General features: G+C 35.2%; 1 protein-coding gene across 1 annotated transcript in view; it reads left to right on the top strand.

Annotated features, from left to right (window-relative positions):
- The first annotated feature begins 49 nt into the window (after positions 1-49).
- Positions 50-21,350, top strand: part of LOC111720984 (EF-hand calcium-binding domain-containing protein 13-like) — a 38,319-nt gene continuing 17,018 nt past the window's right edge. Inside the window, exons 1-8 of the mRNA XM_031968648.1 lie at positions 50-1,320; positions 8,287-8,392; positions 11,238-11,530; positions 12,379-12,461; positions 14,343-14,486; positions 17,605-17,676; positions 18,452-18,595; positions 20,729-20,800. Coding sequence (XP_031824508.1) covers positions 50-1,320; positions 8,287-8,392; positions 11,238-11,530; positions 12,379-12,461; positions 14,343-14,486; positions 17,605-17,676; positions 18,452-18,595; positions 20,729-20,800 — 2,185 coding nt within the window. The remainder of the gene's footprint in view (positions 1,321-8,286; positions 8,393-11,237; positions 11,531-12,378; positions 12,462-14,342; positions 14,487-17,604; positions 17,677-18,451; positions 18,596-20,728; positions 20,801-21,350) is intronic.

The following is a 21,350-nucleotide window of genomic DNA, read 5'->3' as shown; positions in this document are numbered from 1 at the left end:
CTCTACTAGTTGCATTGGTACTGCTACTACCAGTGCTGCCTTTGCAAGTATGTCATCAGGAATTGATACCCAGAAGGGCATTGGTACTGCTCCTACTGGTGCTACCTTTGCAAGTATGTCATCAAGAGTTGATACCCAGAAAGGCATTGGTACTGCTACTACTGCTGCTGCCTTTGCAAGTAGTATATCATCAGGAGTTGATACCCGAAAGTGCATTGGGACTGCTACTACTGGTGCTGCCTTTGTAACTAGTATGTCATCAGGAGTTGATACCCAGAAGGGCATTGGTACAGCTACTACTAGTGCTGTGTTTGCAAGTATGCCATCAAGAGTTGATACCCAGAAGGGCATTAGTACTGCTCCTACTTGTGCTGCGTTTGCAAGTATGTCATCAAGAGTTGATACCCAGAAGGGCATTGGTACTGCTACTACTGCTGCTGCCTTTGCAACTAGTATGCCATCAAGAGTTGATACCCAGAAGGGCGTTGATACTGCTCCTACTTGTGCTGCGTTTGCAAGTATGTCATCAAGAGTTGATACCCAGAAGGGCATTAGTACTGCTCCTATTTCTGCTGCCTTTGCAACTAGTATGTCATCAAGAGTTGATACCCAGAAGGGCATTGGTACTGCTCCTATTTGTGCTGCCTTTGCAACTAGTATGCCATCAAGAGTTGATACCCAGAAGGGCATTGGTACTGGTCCTACTGGTGCTACCTTTGCAAGTATGTCATCAAGAGTTGATACCCAGAAGGGCATTGATACTGCTCCTATTTGTGCTGCGTTTGCGAGTATGCCATCAGGAGTTGATACCCAGAAGGGCATTGGGACTGTTACTGCTGGTGCTGCCTTTGCAACTAGTATGCCATCAAGAGTTGATACCCAGAAGGGCATTGGTACTGCTCCTACTGGTGCTACCTTTGCAAGTATGTCATCAAGAGTTGATACCCAGAAGGGCATTGATACTGCTCCTATTTGTGCTGCGTTTGCGAGTATGTCATCAAGAGTTGATACCCAGAAGGGCATTGGTACTGCTACTACTGCTGCTGCCTTTGCAACTAGTATGCCATCAGGAATTGATACCCAGAAGGGCATTGGTACTGCTACTACTGGTGCTGCCTTTGTAACTAGTATGACAACATCAGGAGTTGATACTCAAAAGTGCATTAGTACTGCTACTACCACTGCTGCCTTTGCAACTGGTATGACAACATCAGGAGTTGATACCAGGAAGTACATCAAGATTTCTAGAACATTAGAAAAGAAGGTTTCACCAGGAGCCATATCTGAAGTTAGAATGCTGACCACGAAATCTAAGAAAGGGTAAGTGAAAGTGTGCTTTTGAATTTTCTAATCTGTAACAGATCATGCAAAAGTCTTGAGTAAAGCTCTTTTGGGAAGAGCTATTTATTATTACTGGGGGCAGCAATCTGAATGGACTAATGGGCTCTACCATCACCTAAATATAAATACTTCTAAACACTCTTTTAAAACACAGTTATAAGTGTATAAGAGTTATTTTATGGCACACAGGAAAGTGCTGGAGTAAAATGTGGACTTCCAAGTATGATGATATAATTCTTTGAATTTGGCAGTGGGAGAGTATATGGGAGTGATAGAGAGAGGGCTCCATTGACTTTATACTTGGTGAATGTGCATTGTGTAATAGGACACTTGTTCTGAGTCCTCATATAGTATTTCCATAAGTCTTAACTGTCCAGAGTCTGCCTGCTTCTGATAAATCCAGAAGTTCCAGGATACCATAGGTTCCTAGGAAGAGCACCTAATGTGTGTTTATTGTATCAATAGAAACAGGCCAACAGGAAGAAGAAAACTTGTAGATAAAAAGCACATGACAAATCCCATCTCTACTTTTCTTGTGTCCTGGGCCATCTTAAGGGAAGCAATGAATTTGGAGTCAAAGGACTTGGACTTGGATTTCTAATTTATCACTTACTATCTTTGTGATCTTAAACAAGACACTTCCAGGCTTCATCTTTAAAATGGAGAGGTTGGATTATAAATAAAGAATTATTTAATAAAATTAGAAGGCTAATTTTAAATCCATGAACCTCTTATCCTTATGTGAAAATGATATTTGAGCAATAATGCATTTCTTGCCTTCCTTAAAATAGCTCTCAATCACTTTGTTATATTACTCTTAATGTGCTATGGTGAAAAGAACATTTGGATCTAAATTCAGAGAACCTGTGTTCAAATTCTGCCTTTGGGCGCTTACTATCTTTTTGACTAGGGTAAGCCTCTATGAACTTGGATTGGAAATATATATATATATATATATAACATCTAGCTGAAATTTAACATTTTCTTCACTTATGAATATAGGCAACAAAACGTTATTTTGACATCATCAAATTGCCAAAAGAGTACATAGCAGAAAAAAGGTTAGGACTCTTGTCTTTGAGGTCCTTTCCAGCTCTATATCTACATCCCAGTATGTAGAATACTTTCTTTGGATTAAATAACAAAAACTTTCAGTTCTAGAAGTCAGCTTTTAAAACCCAAAAGTGACTTGGAAAAGGCTTTCCTTTTTGATCTAAAATTCAAAAGAATACTTACTGAAGAAGTAGCTACCCTGGGAACATGATTAAAAATGTTCAGTTTTCATATGTAACTTCTGTAGATGTTATCATGGAGGATAACTGGAGAACTTTATGATGAAATACTCTTTGTTATAAGTATTGTTACAAAGCACGCCAAAGTATAGACCACCAGTCTCTGATCCGGGATAGGAAATCCTCATATAATGGAAGCATGAGGTTATCTATATACCAGAGGATAACTCCTCTTTCCTCTCATATGGACAGTTGTTGATAACAACTCCTTATTGTTTGGATTGGCTTGTATTTTCCAATCTGCTTTTACTCTGTCAGATCTATCAGAGAAGAATCACAACCATAAGATCACACTGAAATTCTTTCATATCCTAAGAATAATCCTGTTGTGGGGAAAGTATATGCTTCCTATTTACTATATTAGGTCTTGAGACCCTAATGGTGTGTTTCTATCTGTACAAACCAGCTAAGCACAATAATGGCATTTTTAGGTCTTAAAATTATTTTAGCAATGAGGCAAAAGAAATTACAACACTATCATGAGGTCTTGTATTTTAAATTAAATAAACTAAAATAAATCTGAGTTATATTCTCTGACCTATATGCTCAGTATTTTTTAGAGAAAAGTGGGAACACACTTAAAGAAATCTGTCATGAAACTACAAGAGGGAGAAAAATTCACGTGTTTGGGTTACTTACAACTCTGGACTATAGAGTATGATGCCATTGTTCATTCAGGCCTGTCTGCATCACACACAAACTATTTGCTTACAGTATTTATGAGTTATTTCAACATATAATGAGAGCTTTAAAAAGACCTTGAACTATTGAATTAGTTAGAAGTTCCTTTGAAATCAGAGAGAACTACAGTTTTCATCAGATTTACTGTCTCCAATTAAGAAATACCAGCCCAATCAGCCACATATTCACAGGATGCTGTATGGTCTAGTCAGAAAAAAACACACAGCAACACAACTCAGATTAACTCTTTGGGAGAGACAAAACAAAACTAGTCAACTGTTCACATGTTGTTTGTCCTTTGTTTTCAAAGAGAACCAAATGACATTGTAGCATGATGTTTTGATTTAATTGTGGACTGGATTTAAATGAGATAGAGTTGTACACAGTCATCAGTTTTACTCTCTCCTTGAGTCATTGAAGTTCAGAGACAGGACAAAAAGTCAAGATGACTCGCAATGGTCTAGAATGTAGTGAATGACCTTCATGTCTTGATTGCTGACCAGTCTCTAAGCATTCCACACTACTTGCTTCAGCCATGTCATGACTATTGAAAACATTTATCTCATCTACCTATTCTTCTGGGGAAAGTCTGCACCGGCTTGGAGTAGATAGCCCTACTTCCCCTAAACTTAACCAACAGGTATGAGGTCTGTTGGTTACCCTTAACATGGTTTAGACCATTTATTGAGACAGTTTTTATTGGAGTGTGGCCATGTACATGATACAGCTTCTTGGAGCTGGGTGAAGGTACGCACCAGAGATGAATGAGCTGCTCTGAAAAGGGCCCTGTAAACCTTTATAGGAGTGGGGCTAGTCCTTCCTAAATACTTCTTACATCGTTCACTTATCAGGATTCGAGTCATTCAATTAGAACTTTCTTTTTCTATTGAGCAAGGGTTAATGCCACATGCTCTTTCTGATTTTTACTATGAGATCAGAAGGAGGCAGAACTGGGTCCCTCTAACTGATCTTCCCTATCATTAATCAGGACTCATATCTAAAACCCACTGTTAGCTAATTGCCCTAATTGTGCAGTAGTTTCAGTTGCTTCTTCTTCACCTGAAGCTTCACAAAGACACTTTTGACCCTTATCTGACTGTTTCTATAGTATTCATCTGACAGCAAATAATCATTTGTTAAATATTTATTCAGCCTCAACCCCAGTCCCAGCCTTAAAAAAACAAAACACAACATTGATATCTTTTTTACATCACCAGAATTTCTTTTATTCTTCCTTTTGTCTCCCTGATTCATGCCATATAACAGATAATGGTTTTTAAATTAATTTAACATTTTCAATGAATGAAAACCCACCTATTCTACCTCCTGCCTTCTTTCCAAAGGGAGGCCCCCAAAGAAACAAATAAAAAAGCACATTATGACAAAAATGCCAAGAACCTTCTAATGATTTAAATCAGAGCTCCCTGACACTTAGTTGACTCACTTTTCACTTAAAAGACAAGAAATTGATAAATTTCCCTCATGAAATCAACAGACTAAATTTATTTGATCATAACTTAGGCTTTAACTAGTTATATGATTTCTAATCTTTTTAATTTAGCCTTCTTAAGTATTAAAACTGGTTAGGTAAATGAACTAAGGGGCCAACATCACATTCTATCTTTGAAATTGTCTTCACACATTTTCCAATGTTTAATAATTAATTTTTTTCCCTCTGCCACTTTAATCCATTAGACTGCTTATAGGTAAATGAAGCATCACTCTAAAATTTTGACAAAGTGATTTAAATCTTTAGATTTATGCCACAGTTTGGTTTTTTTGTTATAACAGTTCAAATCCCATCTGAAAATGTTGCTTCATTTACATATTTTAGCAATTTTTTTTTATTAAAACAAAGTTTTTTCTTTCACCTTTTAGGTATCAAAATGTTCTTTTTGACAAAAGCAATATCTTAAATAGTTTATAAATTGATTTAAACCTCTTTTACTCTTTCTGTCTCTTTTAGCACTAACCAGCTCCCTGGGAAAGAGACAGTATCTTACTGTCTTTATTTGAAAATACTCTTTCTGTCTCTTTTAGCATTAAACAGCTCCCTGGGGAAGGGACAGTATCTTATTGTCTTTATAGTACTGTCATCAATTATTATTATGTCACATGGAAATGTTCTTGGGAAAAGTCATCATCCAGTACATTAATGTCTTTCTAGTACTGTCACCTTAAAGAGAATGATTATTATTGTGTTAGATGAAAATGTTCTTGGGAAAAGTTATTATCCTGACATAATTATCTTGCTACATTATTATAGATAATAATATTATCTAACTATGGTTATAATTGTTTTGTTTAATACTCTGGGGTCCATTACACAAGTGGAAAAAAACCACTTTTTTATAATTGAATAAAAATATTATATTTTAATTTCATTTTCTTTAGACTACCTGAAAGCATTCTCAGCTCAACTTCAGCAGCAGACAGGATGACAGACATGATATGTACCTTATTCTTTTCCCTAGGGTTTCATTTTCTAAATTTTAAAACATTTGATTTCATGTAGCTTGGACATTTTGAGTACTTGGCATGACAACATCTATAAAAAATGTATTTACATTTTTGTGGATTGATGTTATGTTTGAGTAAATATACACAATGTTTTTTTTTTCTGTGATATGCCCAGTTTCCCTATCACTTATTTCTTGAGTTGTTCAAGATATTTTGAAGCCTATTTTTGTAGTAAAGAGACTCATCATTCATTAGCTTTATGAAAGATGCCAAGTTTCTTGCGTATAATTAAGATTGCCTGTTGCAACTTGCTAAATTTTTATAACCTGTAGTGATGGAGTCACACAATCTCTTTCATTTCTTTGCAGCTAGGTAGCACAGCGTAACAAGCTCTAGACCTAGAATTGAAGACTGGAGTTCAAATGTGACCTCAGACATCTACTAACTGTGACCTTAGGCAGGTCACTAAATCTTTGTTTGCCTTAGTTTTTTCATTTGTAAAATGGGGCTAATAATAACACCTATCTTCTAGGATTGTTGTCAGGATCAAATGAGATAATAATTATAAAGGGCTTAGTAGGGTATGTTGATATGTAGTGGATATTAACTAATTTTTGTTGTTGTTGTTAAATTATATCTGACTTTTTATGACCCAATTTGGGGTTTTCTTGGCAGAGAGACTGGAGTGATTTGTCATTTCTGTCTTCAGCTCATTTTATAGATAAAGAAATTGAGGTGAACAGGGGAAATTGACTTGCCCAAGGTCATACAACTAGAAAGTGAAAAATTAGTCTTCCTGATTCCAGGTCCCACAGTGCCACCTAGTTACCAACTAAATGTTAGATATTATTATTGTAGTTTTCATTAATCCATAAGGTTAATCTTTTGAAAATTCTGGTGATGATGACCTGATCCTGAATTATCAACATAAATTTCTTTGTTTTTGTAAACCAATCTGCATGATTTAGCCATTTATCTGACATTTCTTTTTCAATATATTATTGTTTGAATTCAGAGATTTGTTGCCAACAAAGGGTCTTTTGATTCCATTTTTGGATCTTAATTATTTCATTGCCTGCATCAATCAACGAATTAGTAAACATATCTAAATACCTGTTATGTGTTATGCATTGTGCCAAATTGTGAGAATATAAAAAGAGGCAAAAGACAATTCTTTTTTTTTTAAACTTTTTTTTCTATTATAGCTTTTTATTTACAAGATATATGCATAGATAATTTTTCAGCATTGACAATTGCAAAACCTGCAAAAGATACTTCTTGTCCTCAAGGCGCTTAGAGTTTAATGGGAGATCAACATAATTTTCAGTTATATGGGACAAATTCAATTGTTGTCTTTTATTATGGCTTTGTGAAGACATGGTTCTAAAAGCATTTCTCTATATGATATTTATTATACACTTAAAGTCCTACAAAGCATATTTCTATATTAGCCATGTTCTTGGGTGAAGAGATAACAAGAAAAAGAAAGAGAATTTTATTTTATTTTTTTTTTTTTTTTTTTTTTTTACTGAATTCATCAATTCTTGATCTGGAGGTGGACAGAATTTCTAATTGTGAATTCGTTGGAATTCCAGTATCAATTTTTTAAAAAAAGTTTATAGACCCCAGGTTAAGAATCCTCTATCTAGAGGCTTACACAGATGAGTTTACTACTTTTGCTTCTTTTTAAAAAAAAAGACATTTTGAAAAATGGAAAAAATTATTACTTCTAAAAAATAAGGTTATTTATACCCTTTTACTTCTCTGATCAAATAATTTAGGGGGAAGAATGACATTTTATTGGGATATAGTTGGGATACAGTTGAAGGCAAGGAACAAGATACTTTAATAAGAGTTATTGATTTAGAACTTGAAGGAAGTTTCTAAGGTCATCTAGGCTGAAGCCCATTTGGGAAACTAAGACTTAAGGTAACTGGCTTTAGAAGTTAAGTGATTAGCTTACAATCACAAAGGCAATAAATGGCATGTAGTTCCTGGCACATATTGGTGCTTAATAGATGTTGATTGAAGTCTTCTCACTTCGAATCCAGCATTCCTGTCCCCCTCCCCCCCCCCCCCCCCCGAATTTTTCTTTTCTCTTTCCATAAAAGGGAGGTCATGATGTATTCAAAAATCTAGTTTTAAGGTAAGGCAGAGAAACAGATTAACAAAAAAGAAATAAAAGTGCTTTAGGGTTTTAAATAACTGACTTTTCCAGGTGGCAACTTTGTCTTTAACTTGTATCTGGCATGTAGGTTAACCCCTGTTTACTGAGTTCATCCATTTCCCTGTGGACTCCTGACAACATTGAACTGAACTTAAAGGGCCAGTAGTCTGGGCTTGCTCTTCCCATCTCTTGTTCAGGACTATGTTTTATCCTACTGTGTGTGATGATTGCTACTTAGTATCTGGGATATGTGTCAGCAATATTCTTGATAATAAATCAAGAGAAAGAGAAAAGTGGGGAAAACCTACCACTTGACTAATGATGCCAAGTTACTTTGTAATTTAGGTTTGAAACAGCAGTGTTTGTCTGTGAAGATGAAAAATTAATCGAAAGGACACCAATCAAAAGCAAGAAAAAACGAGATGTAGTAATGGAAGATAAAGGAACTGAGGTAAGGGTGGAAAAACCTGCTTCCCAATTCTATAAATACTGCTTGTGCTTTGGTCTGATAGAATTAAAAGAAACCATTCAGATAATTTTATTTTAATCACCTGAAAGAAATTTTCTTAAAGGGAGCAATGGCTTAATCTTTTCCTTGTGGAGTTTCAGTTTTTATTTGTAAATCAGAATTCTTTTCATCAGAATATTTACTCTGATGATACTTGTACACATCTGGAATTCAACTTAAAAAAAAAAAGATTGAGAAGGGTCCTTAGAGAAATCACCTAGCCCATTCTCTGCCCAGAAAAACAAAATGATTTGCCAAGGTCACATAGCTACTGAGTGGTAAATTTAGATTTGCTTGGTTCTTCTCCATTTCCACTAGCCACATTGTATTTTTTCTGTAATCCAATGTTAATTCCTATTAATAAGAAAAAAGATCTGAAATTATCTTTTGAATCATGAAAATAATATCAAATTATATTCAATATGGTTTTAGGGTTAACTATATTTTATTAGATGCCAGTTCTATGAAATTGGTCAATACAGGAAAGGTACACATGATTTTTCATCCAGATTACACTTATTTTCATTCTCTCTAGTTTCAGAGAAAGAATCATCATCATCATCAATAATAGTTATCATTTATATATTAGAATTTTCAAAACTCTTTATAAATATTATCTCATTTTATCCTTATGATGACACTGGGAAGTAAGTGCGACTATTATCTCCATTTTATAGATGAGGAAACTTGAGGAAGATAGAAGTTAAGTGATTTACTTACTTGTAGTCACATAGCTGTAAGTGTCTGAGATCACATTTGAACTCGGGCGCAGTGCTTTGTACAGCACCACTAGCACCACAACCACTACCACAGCAACATAGTTGCCTTAACTACTGGGAGAGAGTTGACATTGCTTGTTTGTATCAGGGTTGTCAGAGTGATTTTCCTCAAATACCTTTTGTAACATATCATTTTCTTGCTAAGAAATCTTTGGTGATTTTCTATATCCTAATAAAACCTACATAGTTTTTTTTTTTTTTTAAGGTTCTTCATAATTTGATTCCATTTAGTTAACTTTCCTTCCTAGTTGCTCTGCTTAGATCTGTTTTCTGATCTGGGAGCACTCACTTCTGCCTGTGGGTCTTCACTTATATATTCCTTTACCTGGAATGCCTTTTTTATTCCCTTTATTCAAATCATCCTTCATATTTTTCTCAAGCTCTGCCTTTTTTTGGTGAAGCTTTCCTTAATTACTCCCATCTTCATTAATTTTATTTGCCTCTGAATCCCTCTAGCATTTATTATTTATGATAAAGGCTTCCAAATCTCCCTTGAGAGTTTGAAGTCCAATCCACTCTCCTCAAAGAGCATGACATGATCACAAGGGGATCAGAGGAGGGGAAGGTGGATCACATCCTCCTCTCCCAGCATGGCCAATTATTGTGAAACTTGTCTTCAATACAACTACACTGATCTTTATCCCCTAAATTCCCTCACTCTAACTAGGTGGTAAAGTGAATAGAGTGCCATGCCTGGAGTCAGGAAGACTCATCTTCCTAACTTCAGACCTGGTCTCAGACACTTTCTAACTGTGTGATCCTAGACAAATCACTTAATCCGGATTGCCTCAGTTTCCCCATTTGTAAAATGAACTGGAGAAGGAAATGGCAAACCACTCCAGTATTTTTGCCAAAAAAAAATCTTAAATCAGATCACAAAGAGTAGGACATGGCTGAAGCGACTGAACAATAACAACAATTCCCTTTCTCTGCTGTGCATTCTACTAGCTTCCTTGTTCTGTACAGGGTTTAGTCCTTCAGGGGCTTCAGTACCTAACCACACCTGGGCACCCAAAGCAGTAGTAGCACAGGTGGAAAATTTGCTCTTTCCAGTACACTCATCCCTTTACCATCTAGAGTATTTCTCAAAGGTGTAGCCCATAAAATCCTTAAGGTCTCCTAGATCCTCTGAAAAGATCTACAAATTCAAAATTAGTTTTTTCCTAATATGTTAAATATCTATAAATATAATCCACATAAATAAAAATTCTTTGGACAGATCCTCAATAATTTTTAATAGTATTTTATTTTAATACTAAAAGATATTGAGAACAAAAGTTTGAGAATCACTGGAATAGACTGCTTCATGGTTTTGAGGGATGAGTTCTGCAGTCTATGGTAGTGACCAGGAATTTACCTTCCCCTTTTTTTGTTTTGGATGGGATAGAGCAAATCTCACAGAATGAACATAGATGGGTTGCAAGAATTCATAGATCTCATTAATTATTTCTCCCAAACACACTCCTCTTTGAACTTCCTTATTTCTGATGAAGGTATCACAATCCTAGTCATTGAAATTGTGGCTTCTGATCTCCCTCCCCCATTAGAGGTTTGGCAACCTCTAATCTCTCCCATAAGTCTCCTGTTTATTGCACATCTATCATCCTAGTTTGATCAACTCTTGTAACTTCCCATTATCTTGAGGATATTTGGATTATTCAATGCCAAATAAACTTCCTAAATTGTTTTCTATATCAACACATGTATACACATATATGTATATATATGTGTATGTATATGTATACACACGTACACATATATACAGGGATGAGATTGGGGTGATTCACTATTTGTTCTTGGAGGTAGATTCTAAGTCAGATCTCTTGGGAAGTGAATTTTACTGTCCCCATGTCAGTACCCTAGGACAAAGTCCTTTCTATCCCCATAATAAATTATATCATCTCTGATACTACCAAAAAGCAAATAATGAGACCTGATTATCTTTAAGGTCCCTTCAGACTCTAAAATCTTGTGAACCTATGATCATAAGATGTTGTGTTTTTATACAGATAACACCTTCCTTAATAAGGATGGCAATGAGAGAAAGAGAAAGGGAAAACAAGGAAAAAGAAAAAGAAAGTGATAGAGAGAAGGAAAAGGAAGAAAAAGAGAAGGAAAGAGAGGAGGAAAAAGAGAAGGAAAGACAGAAGGAAAGAGAGAAGGAAAGAAAAAAGGAAAAAGAAAAGGAGAGAGAGAAGAGGAAGAGCAAGGAAGAGACTATCTCTTTTTCCAAGTACCAGCTTCACCAAACTAGTATTTGCAGCATTCCATCGATAAGACCAGCTCCATCTACACCTCCCCGGTATATCTCTAATGTTTTTCTACTTTCTTTGATAATTCTGGGTTCTGAAAGAGAATTGCTGTCCCCTATTTCCTGCTTCTCTCCTTCCTAAAGAATGTCCATCAGTTTGAGAGGGCTTTCTGAGTGAGTTCTGACTTACATAAAAGTTATCTCAATGTCTCTTTCAAGTTGTTTGATGATCAAGTCCAAAGAATGGGACTTAATTTTCTTTAATTATTAGAGGAAGAGTTTCTGGTCTTGACAACTTCCTTAAAAAGTCAAAACATGTAAATTTAAACCTAGGAAAATGTAGGATCCCATCTATGGTTGATTGTTATTTTTCATTCTCAGAGGATCAAAATGGCATCAGGGTCAAGGTACAGTGTGTCCAACTGTGGCTGATTAGACCAATATGAACAATGTTCTACTTGGAATGCTCTACCACAGTCAGGTACCAATAGTCCATTTGAACATGTAGAGTGGAGATTCCTCTAAAGTTGCATGTTTTATATTTCCTTTGAGCTACTGCAATTATGCTTTGCTCATAGAGCACAGTGCTTTTTTTTTATGTGGGCATGTTGTACTGGACAATCCTATGCCAGTGTCTCCTATGTCTCATAGTTGATTCCAATGTGCTTCGGATTCCAGTTATAGATTGTCAATAGATTGTGATTAAATAAATGGACATTCTGCTATAGGGAGAGAAATTATCTTAAAGGGAATGAGATGGTGGCATTGGGTTGATTCACTATCATTCCATTTAGACATCTCTTCAAGGAGGAAGGGAGAGGCAATGCTTGGGAGACATTTACACTAAGAAAATTTGGCCTTTTATCTCACCATTTCTAAAGTTTATTCTTCTTTTGCAGGAAAACTAGTCTTCATTCCAACCTTTATATGAATATGTATGATGAGGTGCAGCATGAAGAGTTTTTCTTACCAGATTTGGAAGGTAATATGTGGTTTCCTACCCCGAAGCCTAGAGAGGATTTTTTTTTAAAGCCTATAAGATTTTCTTTGTAGTGAAATGTCTCTTCCATTTGTCATTTGTTATTTTTGAATTGTTTCAGTAATGTCCAACTCTATGTGACCCCATTTGGGGTTTTCTTGGCAAAGATATTGGAGTGGTTTGTCATTTCCTTTTCCAGCTCATTTTATAGGTGAGGAAACTGAGGCAAACAGGGTTAAGTAATTTCCCTAAACTCACACGACTACTAAGTATCTGAAGATTGTTTTGAACTCAGGTACTTCTGATTCTAAAGATGCACCTCCTGACTCCAAAGATGGCACTCTCTCCTATCCACTGTGGTATCTAATTGCCCTTCTATTTGTCATACGTATTATATATGATGTAATTTGAATAATGTGAGGCAGCTAAGTGGTGCTGTATTACATAATGGGTAGAGAGGCAGCCTCAGAACTAGGAAAATCTAGGTTCAAATATTGCCTCTGAGAGGTAGTGACTAGGTAATCTTCAATTCTTTATGATAGAGGTTCTTAATCTGGGGTTCATCAACTTGTTTTTAAATATTCTGATAACTGTATTTCAATATATTTGTTTAACTTTATAATTCTATGTGTTTTATTTTGTACATTTAAAGTATTATTATTTGGAAATGACAAGACTAAGCTTCACTTGAAGAGGTCCATAGCATCAACAAAGGATAGAAATCCTTGTTCTGAGACTATAAATTGCTGAGAAAGTGCCAACCTACATTGATAGAGGGAATTTCCTTTTCTCTGAGTTCTCTATACTAATGCACTCTTAAGTCTAGACTTTATCTTGATTATGTTGTCACAAAATATGGGATTAAAGTGAACTATGAATGACTTTTGACTACTGGGTGAAGTGATGTGTTTCATAAGCCCTGAGAGGTACATTGAATTTAAGCATCAATAGAGGGAGAAATAACAGCTTTTTTTTTTTTTTTTTTTTTTTTTTTAAAGCCTATAATAACTTGTTTCCTCAGAAATATGGTTTGGTGATCTGGGCTACAGGTGAAATATTTTCTTGGAAGTGGTTTTGAAAGTTTCTATGATGTTGATAGCTTATTTTTAAGTTATAAAATTTTGGCTTGAAAGATGTTTTGGATCTTGTCCAGGATCACACACCTTAGTAAGTCTCTGAGACAGAATTTGAATTCAGATCTCCTTGACTCCTATTTATCTATTACGCCAAATAGCTGTCTCTCAGTTTTATTTCTATGATGGTATTCAAGGCTATAATAAAGCAATTTGAGGCTCAAATTAAGTGAGTACATAAAAAATCTGTGATTTTGTTCAGCCACAAAAATCATGAGAAGTCTGAGACTTTATATCTAAGTTATGAGCAGTTGCCAAAAGCCACTTAAAAAGATGTGCAAAATGGCTGAATGTTCTTAATTTGGAAGGGTTATTAAGGAAGGGCTTAAGTGGATTTTGCAAATGCCTAAATAGCTGTAGAAAAAATGGTCCTTATCTGTCTTCTCCTAAGGAATTCTTAATCCCTCAGGAATTTCATAGGTTGTAGCCCTAGGATATATATGGGTCACTGAGTCCATATGAACTTCCTTCAACTTCCATTGGCCATGAATTCAATTTGAGCAGGTGATTTGGGAGGGAATTTTTTCCCCCCATTTAGATACATGCTGTGTAGTTTTCTTTGGAGTTGAACGAGAAGAATCAGGATTTTTGCTATACTTGAAAAAAAATAGTGCTGATTATTCAAGAATGCTTCCAATCATATAGTTTGAGGTGTGTGTTGAACTGTATATTTCAAGGAAGACTCTTTTATTACGCCCTGACCATAGTAACTAAGTTTTTTTTAAATCATGTTTTCCTTACCTTTTGTCAGCACTTCCAAAAGCCTGTAAAATTTTCAATAACATCCGAAATGGTAAGATTCATGTGAATGATGTGCTACCAACTCTACGTGCCTTAAAGATTTCCATAAGCGATGGAGAACTGCGCCAGGCATTGAAAGGTGTTTATATTGATGGTAAGTTCTGTGTACTTTTATTACTAGTCAAAGCATTTAGAAGGTATTGTTAGTGTGGATTTCAGAGTGATCCCTGTCATTTATTTAATAAATAAAACAGCTGAATCTTTAAAACACATTATTAAGAAAATCTCATTTTTTTTCAATGAAGATGAAAACTATTTATTCTATAAACTATATTATTAGTGCTAACTTCTGTGGACAACTATGGTGTCTCAGAGGAAAAAATGGCTAGACATTGTGCTAAGCCCTGGTGACAAAAAGGAATGCAGAAATGCATCCCTGCTTTCAAGGAGCTCACAGTCTAAGACAAATAATCAAACAAATTTTATACATAGACACATATACATACATACATGCACATATATATATATATATATATATATATCTCAGTCATTTCAGTTACATCTCCCATTTGGGGTTTTCTTGGCAAAGATACTGGAATGCTTTGCTATTTCCTTTTGTAAATCATTTTATAGATGAGGAAGTGGAGGCAAACTTAAGTGACTTGCTCAGGGTCACAGAGCCAATAAATATCTGAAGCCAAATTTGAATTCAAGTATTCCTCATTCCTGCCCTGGAAGGCTTATCTGCTACACCACCTAGTTGCCTCCCCTTCCCCCAATATTCCTATATCGATATCTATATAGAAAAAGAACTATAGAGCTGGATAGATTTCTCTATCTTTATATAGCTATAAAGTTTGTTTTTTGTAGATATAGATTTTCTATATAGATTTATGTATGCATGCATATATATACACACACACACACACACAGAAATATAGATAGAAATATAAGCTATAGAGACAGATAGACTTTTCTTTTTACATATATATGTGTATATATATATATATATATATATATATATGAATGAATTTATGTATATATATGCACACATTCATATATACACAGAGAATAAATTGGGGATAATCAATGGAAGGGAGGCACTAGAATTAAGGAGGACTGGCAAAGATGGAACTTAAGCTGAGATTTGTAAGAAGCCGAGGAAGCCTGGTGGAAGAGATCAGGAGGAGAATATTCCAGGCCTGGTAGACAGCCAGTGAAAATGTACTGAGTCAGGCAATGAAATGTTGTACTTGGGGAATAGCAAGGAGATCTGTGTCACTGTATCACAGAGTACTTGATGAGGAGCAAGGTGTAAGAAGACTGGAAATATAGGAAAGGACCAAGTTATGAAGGGCTTTAAAAGCTAAAGACAGGATTTATATTGATTCTGGAAGTAATAGGAAGAAGTCACTCTAGTTTGTTGAATGGGGGTTGGGTGATATGGTCAGACCTGCACTTAAGGAAGAGAAATTTGAAATAAGGAGGAAGCTAAGCCAGCAGGCTATTTCAGTAGTCTAGGCTGGAGGTTATGATGGCTTGTACTAAGGAAAAGACAGTGTCAATAGGGAGAAGATTTATAGCAGAGAGATTACAAAGATAGAAATGAGGGGTTAGGCCCTCAAACTACCTCATTTCCTAAAATTATATGTGCTATACCTACTTCATAAAGTCATTGTGAGTATCAAATAAAAAAAAAAAGAGTAGTTTGGAAACTGTAGAGCAAATATAAGAGAGTGGTCTTGATGTATTAAGGACCATGCTAAGTGTGAAGGGGCAGGTCAGTTCTCTGAAAGCCCCCACAGCTCTGAATCACAACATACTCGAAGGAATTGCAAATCAGCCTTTACTGACACAAATGTTGTCTGTGAATTGGGAATGAAATAATCTGAGGCAAGGGGAAAGAGGAGAAAGGTCAGAGAACTCAATTGCCTCTTAGTCTTTTTGTATTGTTATCATCCTCCACATGAAGGGATCTGTTAGAAAACGTTGAGTTCAGTCTCAAGGAATTCAGTACCTGTCTCAGAAGTTTTCTTTCTATTCTAGCTCCTATCTTGAAACTAGTAAACTTCAATATCTGTCATTTCTTCTTAAATCTCCCAAGCCCCTGTTTGTCAATTTCTTTTCTATCATAAATTATATTTGTACATTTCAAATCAGATATTCCTGAGCATCTAAAAATCTACATGGCTAATGTAGAATTAATTACTTTCCCCCCTTGCTTCTTCCTCTTTTTTGAATTTCCCTATTTTTCTGTCAAGGGGATACCATGATTTTTTTAGCCACCCAGCTTTGCAACTTCTGTGTCATTCTTGATGCCTCATTCTTTTTGACCTCACATCTCTGCTTAGTTGTCAAATCTTGTTTCTGTCTCTGTAGTCTCTCTCTCTCTGTCTCTGTTTCTGTCTCTCTCTGTCATCTTTTCCATCCTCTCTATCCACATCATTACTACCTTTGTTAAGCAACCCCTTTAGCCTAACCTCACTAATTGGTCTTTGCCTTAAATCTCCCCTTGTTCTAATTTATCTCTCCCCCTCCCCACCCCCCCAATCACAGCTGCCAAAGTTATTTTCCTTAATGTAGATCTGAACCTGTTGCTCCCCTAAATTCCAGGAATTTCCTCTTCCTTTTAGAATCACATAAAGACACGTTTGATATTTAAATCCCATCAAAATCTGGACTAGATATTTATATCTCTGGCCTACTTTTCCAATTTTTATGCACAATACAATACACATTAACTTCTAAATATGTACATTTACAGTGACTTTTGATCCCTGTAGCTGGAATGCTCTCCCTCACCTCTCTAGACTTTCTTAGACTCCTAGTTCCCTTCAAAGCTCAGCTTAAGCATCCTTTTTATATGAAGCCCTTTCTAATACTACTATTGTGCTAATTATCTAGTGACTATAGCCTTTTAAAACTACCCTTGCCGAAGAAACCTTGTATTTACTTTGCATAGATTTGTCTTACTCCCTAGAACCTAAGCTCCTAAAAAGCACTGTTTTGTGTCTTTGCAACCTCAACATCTAGCATTACACTTTGAGCATAGGTCTTAAATATGTTTGTTGATTGATTTTTTACTCTTTCTTTTTGTTGCTACTTAGTAAACAGTTGATAGAAAATGTACTTGTTTATAGGATAGGATGGTTTAATTTTTATAGTAGCAGTTGTCTCATTGAATTTTCAAGTTACCTTACTTAGATCTACATGTAAACTGCTGGTTTTGCTGACAGCTCTTTTTCTCTCTGCTTCTAAACTGTTCTTTACAGTAAATGGAATGCTGGATTTTTCAGACTTCTTGGAGGTTTTGAAAGAAAGGAGTTCCTTCTCTCAAGACCCAGGTAAACGAGAATCTTTTTCAAAATCATAACAAAAAAGAGAATTAGTATTTAGTATAGCTGATTTTCAGCTAGGCTTAATTTCTATTTCTTCCATGTCTCCTAACTACTTATTCAGATACTTTAGATTTACCATAATTTAAAATGTGTGCTACTTCTCTTACCAATCCACCTACTGTTCTGCCGACAGATTAGTTTTACTTAAAAATCATTGTTCTCGTCTATCCAAAGGCATTTATTTGTGGGCACTTACTGTATTGCAGACACTGTGCTAAGCACTAGAATGAAAATACAGGAAGACAATCGCTGTCCTCATGAAGCTTATGTTCTAGTGAGAAAAGAGAATATATTAAAGGTAGTTGAAAAGGAAAGTTGGAGGGAAAGAGGGTATCTTGCACAATAGCATGATGGAGAAAGTCTGAATGGAGTATAGTCTTGCTCTCAAATCCCTTAAAGATGTTTGAAACCCAGGCTTTGCAAACATTTTGCTTTGGGAACCAGTTGCTTTATCGTTACTACAGATTTTGCAAGAAACTATAGACAATATCAGTTAGAAAGGATTCAAATAAAAGATTTAAAAAGTAGTTGGATATAGCATTAAGGATAGAGCCAGAATTTGGTCAAATATTTATTTGCAGGTGAATTTCTAGAAAAAGCCCGTATGTGAGTTTTTTTTTTAAAACAAAGTTTTTTGACACAAAATTATCCACTTCACCCAGAGAAGGTATTGATTCTTAGAGGACACTAACTTATCTTTTCTTGATTTTTGATTTTGTAGCATTGCAGGAAGCACATCAAATTTTCAGTAAGGTAAAAGGAGGTCGGGTTGGAGTTGATGATGTACAATCTGTTCTAAATACCTTGGGAGTCTCTGTAAGTTTTAATACTTACCAGGATATGATGAAATACTTGTATCATGATGGTAAGTGTTTGAATTCTCAGTGTGCTTTTATAATTAAATATTACTTACTTAGCCTATATATATTATCCTTTGCTTTGTAACAACTGGCTCTGTAGAAACTCTGAAGAACTCTGGCTCTGGGGTGTCTTGCTACTTTCCCCAGGTTTGGTGTGGTTATATGCATATAGTGACCCAAATCCCCATCCATTGCAATACAGCAAAATCATTTAATTAATACATAAAAAACTTCAAAGTAAATGAGAGAGAATCCATAATGTCACACTCTTTCCTCATGCTCAAATAGATGTGATCACGTATACCTTCCTAGATGGGAAATAACATAGGAAAATGCATTAGAGGATAGAGAAGATATCTTTCTAGTGGAGGGGGTAAAAATCACAACAACAACAATTGTTCTTTGTTGTTCTCTTAGCATAATATTAATAGCTATTATGGAAATAAGCTTACCTCTCAGGAAAAGCTAGAATCCAATAAAATTGCTTGACTTGACTCTAGGGTGATTAGTGGGCTTCCTGACTTCTTATTTTTCCCTACTCCAAACATATCCCTCAGCTTTCTTTTCCTTCTCTTCTCATTCCTACAGGGTTTACAACCCGACTCTTCTTAATTTCCATATCTAAGGTTACTTTTTTTCCCCTAAAAGCTGTTCAAGAGTACTTTAGGACTCCCCTTTCTATGCAGAACCTCTCCTTCCCCCAATACATGTAAGATTTCTTAATATGTTCAAATGTAACCCTTGTATCCAGGTGCAGTTGAGAATCCAATGCCCTTCAGCATCTTACTCAAAATGTCTAAAGCTCCCTTTGGTTGGGAAAGCTGTCTGACCCACAATTTATTATGTTGGAGAACTCCCATTCAGGGGACTTTACCTCTATTTATTACTTTCTCTTTTTCTTCCTGATTCCAGGCTTTTGTACTATGAAAGAAGAAACAACAAATTGTTCATTTTGCTATTTATAAGTAACTTTTATAAAAAGGTTCACCTGGTTAAAGGAAGTATGAAATTTTTTGTTGATAAGGTTTCTGAATGATTTCGGTGTTTCATTTTTCTACCTTATTATTCTTTTCCATGAAACCAGTGATTATTAAAATTACTTGTATCTTGATAGGACATATACATGTATAGTATCTTTGTGTGGTTCAAGAGAGTGTGGTGTGGAGGAAATTGTTGCCTGGAAATGGATTTGAAGCAAATAGCCAAAGCAGGTCTGCAGTCGTTGTGGATTAATATGGTGTCATCTGTGGCATAAGGAGCAGACTCCAGACAAGGAATGGGTTTGTTGGTTATAGCTTTTATAGGCATATATTCCACCTCCCTGGTGCCAATTTCCATATATTATTCTTGGAAGTAGAAAATAAAAGTATCTTTAATCTTAGATTAGATGGTTAACTCCTACAAGATTGTTCAATCACATCCAACTCTCTGTGACATCGTTTGGTATTTTCTTGGTGAATATACTGGAGTGATCTGCCATTTCCTTGTCCAGCTCATTTTACAGAAAAAGAAACTGAGGCAAACAGGGTTAAGTGAATTGCTCAGAGTCACACAGCTAGTAAGTGTCTGAAGCTGTAGTTAAAGTTAGGAAGATGAGTCTTCCTGATTCTAGGCCTGGTACTACACTACCTAATTACCCTTTCTTTAGGGTAGAACCAAGCTTTCTACTTCCATTCCTTTCTTCTTCCAGGGCCTTAGAATTTCAGTAAATATTAAGTCATTGATTGACTTGTTCCTTTCCCTCTTTTATCCAAGAATGCATTTTAATGTATTTTGTTGGCTTTCTCCTTGTTTTATTATTCATAATTCTGTCTTCATTATTAATTTTAAATTATAGAAATATTTAGAAATAATTATTTTTGTAATTTATTTGTAATCTTAGTCACATCTCAAATTTTTTACAAGAATGATTTTAGAGGGTAAAAATTAGGCTGACATTTATATGTAATGAGTTACATATAGAAAACTTGGTATCAGAATTGGTGTTTAGTCGGTCATCATAATCCCAAGTGTTGTTTTAGGGTGGCTCTGAAGCCTCCTTGTGCCTTTATGTAACTTTCTTAAACTGATAAAAAATGATTTTCCTTCCAGGGAATAAGTCTAATCAGTTTTTTAATCTTTTCTTTTATTTATTATAGATAATAGAACTGTGGATGTTAGAGATCTTCTATTTTCTTTGGATGATCTACAACAACAATATGAGGAGATTGGTAAGGAGATTTGTTTGATATAGAAATTGATTTCAAATATGAATACAATTTTAATGACATATTTAGTGATTTTTTTGGTGAAAATTTTTTTTTCTAAACTCTACTCTAAATCATAGACTGAAAAAAATATGAACAGAAAATATAAATGCAATTTAATGAATACTGATCATATTGAATGATTACTTTATATTTTTACTATTTATCCTCTTTAAAAAACTAGAATAAATAAGTCCATAGTTAGCTTATGGGTTACTCTGATATTTAAGTCCTTTTTTTGGAGGGGGGCAAAGTTCATAATTGTTCTTAGCTAATTTTTAGCAAGCCAGTCCCTATCTTTTTGTTGTTTTCTACCTTCTTCTGCCTTATAATTCAATAAATCACAGAATTATAAAATTTGAAGGGGTTAGTCATTTAGTTCAACTTATATGAAAAGAATACCTACTATAACATACCTGAGAAATGATGACCCAGCTTCTGCTTAAAGGTCTTCACAGAAGGAGATCCCTCTACCATTTGGGACAGCCCATTCCAGCTGTAATTATTAGAACAG

Source organism: Sarcophilus harrisii, chromosome 4 (assembly GCF_902635505.1).
Source record: "Sarcophilus harrisii chromosome 4, mSarHar1.11, whole genome shotgun sequence".
Taxonomy (NCBI): Eukaryota; Metazoa; Chordata; class Mammalia; order Dasyuromorphia; family Dasyuridae; genus Sarcophilus; species Sarcophilus harrisii.
The sequence above is the reverse complement of the archived record's forward strand: the minus strand, read 5'-3'. Positions and strand labels throughout refer to the sequence as shown.